This window comes from Neophocaena asiaeorientalis, unplaced genomic scaffold (genome assembly GCF_003031525.2).
Source record: "Neophocaena asiaeorientalis asiaeorientalis breed wild unplaced genomic scaffold, Neophocaena_asiaeorientalis_V1.1 scaffold43, whole genome shotgun sequence".
In the NCBI taxonomy this organism is placed as follows: domain Eukaryota; kingdom Metazoa; phylum Chordata; class Mammalia; order Artiodactyla; family Phocoenidae; genus Neophocaena; species Neophocaena asiaeorientalis.
Window position 1 is genome coordinate 85,446 of NW_020173674.1, and position 5,384 is coordinate 90,829.

General features: G+C 64.9%; 1 protein-coding gene across 5 annotated transcripts; it reads left to right on the forward strand.

Moving 5' to 3' along the window:
• Positions 1–20: 20 nt before the first annotated feature.
• Positions 21–5,378, forward strand: PGGHG (protein-glucosylgalactosylhydroxylysine glucosidase). 5 transcript variants are annotated; one of them, XM_024749426.1, is made up of 14 exons: positions 21–273; positions 517–800; positions 1,118–1,328; positions 1,405–1,840; positions 2,658–2,777; positions 3,200–3,331; positions 3,554–3,665; positions 3,869–3,941; positions 4,034–4,170; positions 4,312–4,445; positions 4,575–4,670; positions 4,745–4,842; positions 4,898–5,127; positions 5,230–5,378. In XM_024749426.1, exons 2-14 carry the CDS (start codon positions 542–544, stop codon positions 5,283–5,285), a joined length of 2,094 nt encoding a protein of 697 aa, XP_024605194.1. In that variant the 5' UTR covers positions 21–273; positions 517–541; the 3' UTR covers positions 5,286–5,378. The 5 variants fall into 5 exon arrangements, with proteins under 5 accessions (XP_024605194.1, XP_024605195.1, XP_024605196.1 ...); XM_024749427.1 differs by having other exon boundaries at positions 4,916–5,127; XM_024749428.1 differs by lacking the exon at positions 2,658–2,777.
• The last annotated feature ends 6 nt before the right edge of the window (positions 5,379–5,384 follow it).

Genomic DNA, 5,384 nt, shown 5'->3' on the forward strand with positions numbered 1-5,384 from the left:
GGACCGCGGGGCCTTCCGGTGACAAGGCTACTTCTCCCTCCGGGCCGGCGCCCACCCGCTGGAGCCGAGGGACGCTTCTGGGCTGCGGCGAGCCCCAGGGACGCGCCCGACGGCCCGCCTGCCCCCCAACCCCCAGCTGCTGCCGGCACCCCACCCCGTACCCAGCCGGCCTCCTGGAGGGTGAGGCCCGCCGGCTGAGGCCTCTCTTCCCGCCAGCCGGACGGCTTCGAGGCGGTGCGCCCGGAGAGAGCTGGAAGGGACTGAGGCCCTAAGGTGGGAGTCCGGGGCCTCTGCTGTGTCCCTGGAGATCAGTATTGGGGGCGAGGGTCTCTGAGGGTTGAGGGTGTTTCCTGGGGTGGCTTGAGAGTGGGGTTCTGGACAGTCGGGGCTGCCCAGGTGGGTCACACACGTCCCTCCACCCGTGGGGGCATTAACCAGGTTCCAAGGCAAGCTTCGGGGTTTACAGAAAAGGGAGGCCCAACCAATGGTGGGGGCCTCTGACTCCCCCTTTTGCAGGCCCCTCTGCTGAGCCAACCTTTCCATGGAGGATGCTGGCAAGGACGCCACCAGATTCACTGCCCATTCTCTGCCCAGTGACCCCCGGCTCTTGGCCACCGTGACCAATGCCTACTTGGGCACACGCGTGTATCACGAGACACTGCATGTGAGCGGAGTGTACAATGGGGCTTGGGGGGATACGCACCGGGCCATTCTGCCCAGTCCCCTCAACGTCCAGCTGGAGGCCCCTGCAGGATCAGGAGAGCAGCTGACCAAGACCTTTGTCCTGGACACTAACACAGGTAGCCACTGCCTGACCTCCCCCTCCCCTCCGCCATTGTTCCAGTGAGTGGGAGACCCGACAGAGGTCCCATCGAGAGGATGCCAACTCCCAAAGAAAAGGAAGCCCTGAGAGGCCACTTTGTGAGGCCTTCAGCTGGACGGGCCTCCTGGGCTGGCAGGAGCTGGCGGCGCCTGTGCAGCTGTCGCTTCCCAGACAGGGCACCTGGGGCTTAGAGGTGACTCCACTCCCCGCCGGCAGCTTTGGAACTGTCCTCGGCGGCCCTGAGTGGGGTGTGCAAGTTGCCCTGTCTTCCCCTCCCCACCGCTGCCCCGCCAGGCTCCTTTCTGCACACCCTGGAGGGCCCCAGCTTCCGGGCCTCCCAGCGCATCTATGCCCACCGCACGCTGCCTCACGTCCTGGCCTTTAGTGTGTCCATCACCCGCTTGGCCACAGGGAGCTGGCCCATCACTGTGCTGCTGCAGTCAACCTTCTCCCCAGAAAGCCCGGACCTGGACCTGCATCTGGGTCCTGACTTCCAGGGAGCCCGGTGAGGAGGGGGCGGGGGGCCAGCTGGGTAGCCCGAGGAGGGAGCCCGTCCCTGAGACACAGCCATCCTGTTGCAGGTACCTGTACGGCCACACACTCACCCCCGAGCAGCCTGGGGGGGCACAGCAGGAGGTGCACATGCTGTGGATGCCGGTGCCCCCAGCCTTGACCCTTGGGGAAGGGGAGGAGGACGGGACGTGGGAGTTCCTGACGGTGGTGGGTGGCAGCCAGGCCGAAGCCCAGGCCTGCCTCGCCGATGCCCTGCAGCTGCAGGCCAGGCGCACTCTCTACATGGCCCATGCACAGGCCTGGGCCCAGCTCTGGGCAGGCTGTGGCCTGGATGTGGAGGGGCCCCTGCATCTGCGCCAGGCCCTGCGTGGAGCTCTCTACTACCTGCTCAGTGCCCTGCCCCAGCCCGGGGCCCCAGGATACGTCTGCCACGGCCTCAGCCCAGGGGGCCTCTCCAACGGGAGCCGTGAGGAATGCTACTGGGGCCACGTCTTCTGGGACCAGGTGCGCACCATCCGTCCTTAACGCATACCTGCTGCAGAGCCGGCTGTACACAGAGCTGCTGCCTCTATCCTGCATGGGATGGGGCTGTGGTTGGGGAGGCCCAGGGACTGTGGCAGACGGAAGGCTTCCTGGAGGAAGTAGCGTCTCGGCTGAAGGCTGTGTAGGCATTTGGTGAAAACGAGTGATGTGATTCAGGCAAGGGGACCAGAAGGTTCAGAGGCCCAGAACTGAGCAGGTGCAGGGCATCTGTCCAGGGCATCTGTGCAGGGTGCCCTCACCGCTGCAGGAAGAGCGGTTGTAGAGGGGGCTGAGGAGGCTGTGGAGACTTTAACTGGGGAAGGACATGGGCAGCCGTGGGCTCTGGGAAGACCCCTGTGGCTGTTGAGTGGAGCGAGGGTGGAGCAAGGTGAGGCAGCCAGGACCGGCTGACGGCTGGGCTCGGGAGGGTCCAGGATGCTGCTGCACATTTCCTGATGCCGGAGAAGCTGCTGCTCTGCTCCCTCTACAGGTGAGGCTCAGGGACGCTGAGCTGCTCACTCTGGGTCGGGCAGCTGGTGAGCAACAGAGCAGGCACCCCCCCACCCCCACCAGGCTGCCCACGCCCGGACTCTGGCCTGAGCCCTGGGCAGACGCAGATGCCCGCTGGGGACCAGGCCTGAGGAGCGTCTGGGCTGGGGATGGGACTGTGGGGTTGGCAGGCAGAGGGCAGACCCAGGACAGACCCAGATGGGGCAGGAGAGGAGGGAGCTGGATGTGGCCCATGGGGAGAGAGGAGTGAGAGCGCCAGGACGAGGGGGCCCCTCGGCTGTGCTCGCAGGACCTCTGGATGTTCCCCAGTATCCTGATGTGGCACCCGGAGGCCGCCAGGGCTCTCCTGCAGTACCGCATCCGGACGCTCGGTGGAGCCCTGTACAACGCCCGGAACCTAGGCTACCAGGTGAGGGGGACTGAGCACGTACCCTACGGGGCCCCCCAGAGGGCTGACCACCCTTCATGCCTCACCCCAGCTCCCTCTGTGGGTGTGGCTGGAATGTCCTGGATTCTTATAGAGGCTCTGTGGCATCCCCCAGCCTGTACTGTACGTGTGGGAACAACAGCCTGACCGGGACCCCACAGGACGTCCCCTCACTGCCCTGCCCCAGGGCAAGTACACAGTGGAAACGGGGCAGAAGCCACCTGGCCCACAATGGGGCCACACAGAGGGCACTCAGAGCCCCCAGGCCCCCACGAGGTCACGCGGGACAACTGGTGCCCCCGCCTCTGTCTGCCCTCCATGGCTGAAGGCTGAGAGCGTCGAGAACCGGGGTGGGCTACCCCCGGCCCCCCGAGAGCAGAGTCAAGTCTACTCCAACCCCGCAGGGAGCCAAGTTTGCCTGGGAGAGCGCGGGCTCCGGCCTAGAGGTCTGCCCTGAGGCCATTTATGGGACCCAGGAGATCCACATCAACGGGGCCGTGGTGCTGGCCTTCCGGCTGTACTACCACACCACCCAGGTGAGGTGTCACTGTGCCACCACGTGTGACCCCCTACCTAGCGAGGCTACGCCCTCCACGCTGCCATGACTTCCTGTCCGGGCCGGTCCGGCGTAGCATCTCAGAGCCAGGCCTTCACTTCTGGGCAGTCAGAAGGGTAGGCGTTGACAAGAAATACAGTGACCAGTGGGAACTAGAATCGCAGGTGCCACGGCCTCTGACGCACCACCTCCTGCTCTCCAGGACCTGCAGCTGTTCCGAGAGGCTGGGGGCTGGGATGTGGTCAGTGCCGTGGCTGAGTTTTGGTGCAGCCGCGTAGAGTGGAGCCCCGGGGAGGAGAAGTTCCACCTGAAGGGTGAGAGCGTGGCCATGTGGGAGGCGTGTGGATGACGGGGCAGGGGCGGGGGAGTGGATGGTCACAAGTGGGGGAGCAGGTGGGTGCTTCTCAGTTCAGCGTGTGGTCACCACCTGATGCCGACAGGCCCACACTGGCGACTGGCATCAGGGGCAGGTCCCTAAGTCCCTGCACTGAATACCACCTTGTACTTTTGTGCCCAGGAGTCATGCCCCCTGACGAATACCATTCAGGGGTCGACAACTCCGTGTACACCAACGTTCTGGTCCAGAACAGGTCAGACCCAAGAACCCGCCCCACCTCCACCATGCAGGGGGCCAACCAGGAGTGCAGGGCTGCAGCCCACCTCTCCCCATCTCTACTCCTAGCCTGCGCTTTGCTGCTGCCCTGGCCCAGGACCTGGGTCAGCCCGTCCCTAACCAGTGGCTGGTGGTGGCTGATAAGATCAAGGTGCCCTTTGACCCGAAACTGAACTTCCACCCTGAGTTTGATGGGTACCAGCCTGGTGAGTGGACTTGGAGCTCCTTCAGGGCCCTTCTCTCCTCCCACGGGACCTCGTGTCTGCCCTGGATGCCCCCTTTCCAACAGAGTAGCCCCCGCCCTCCCCACCTCACCCCATCAGCAGCATCTCCCCCCTCCCCCCCAGGAGAGGAGGTGAAGCAGGCAGACGTTGTGCTCCTGGGGTACCCCGTCCCCTTCCCCCTGAGTCCTCAAGTTCGCAGGCAAAACCTGGAGATGTATGAGGCTGTGACGTCCCCCCAGGGCCCTGCCATGACCTGGGTAAGGAAACTGCAGGGTGTGAGGTGGTGGTGGACCCCACGGCAGCCCTGGCCCTGCCCCACTGGCCTCAGTCTTCCTTCCCCCCGCAGTGGGCCTCACCCCAGCGTGACCTCTGACCTCTGTCCCCAGAGCATGTTTGCAGTGGGCTGGATGGAGCTGAAGGACCCCGGGCGGGCGTGGGACCTCCTGCAGAGGAGCTTCGCCAACGTCACGGAGCCCTTCAAGGTCAGCCTGGCCAGAGCCTCGACCTACACGCCGACCACGCCCACCTCCTGCACTGACTGCTTTGCCCCCTGCAGGTGTGGACGGAGAATGCAGACAGGTCGGGTGCCGTGAACTTCCTGACAGGCATGGGGGGCTTCCTGCAGGCGGTGCTCTTTGGGGTCACGGGATTCAGGTGAGTGCAGTGGCAGGCAGAGGGTAACCACCTGCCGCCACCCCCCTCCTCACAGACCTTCCCCTCGCCGCAGGATCACTGAGGCCGGTTTGACCTTCGACCCCATGTGTCCAGCGGGGATCTCCGGAGTGTGCGTCTCTGGCATCTCCTACCAGGGGAGCAAGCTTGACTTTTCCTTCTCCGAGGGCTCTGTGACAGTTGAGGTCACTGCCCGAGCAGGGCCCTGGGCCCCGCCGCTGGAGGCTGAGCTGTGGCCGTCACAGAATCGGCTCCCCCTGTCCCCAGGTAGGCCGCCACTCCCAGACCCACCCAGGGGTCCAGGGCACGTGACCCCCAAGGTAGCCCCCAGTGTGTGCCCTCACCCCACAATGCCTCCTCTCCCTGCAGGACACAAGGTCTCCTTTCCCTGCTCAGCTGGCCGGATACAGAGGTCACACCTGTAGGAAGCAGGGGCAGCAAGTTCTGCTCCAGGAGTTTCCTGGAAAGATTTTTTGAAGACATTAAACATCTGCGCAGAGCCCACAGGACCCCCTCTGGGACAC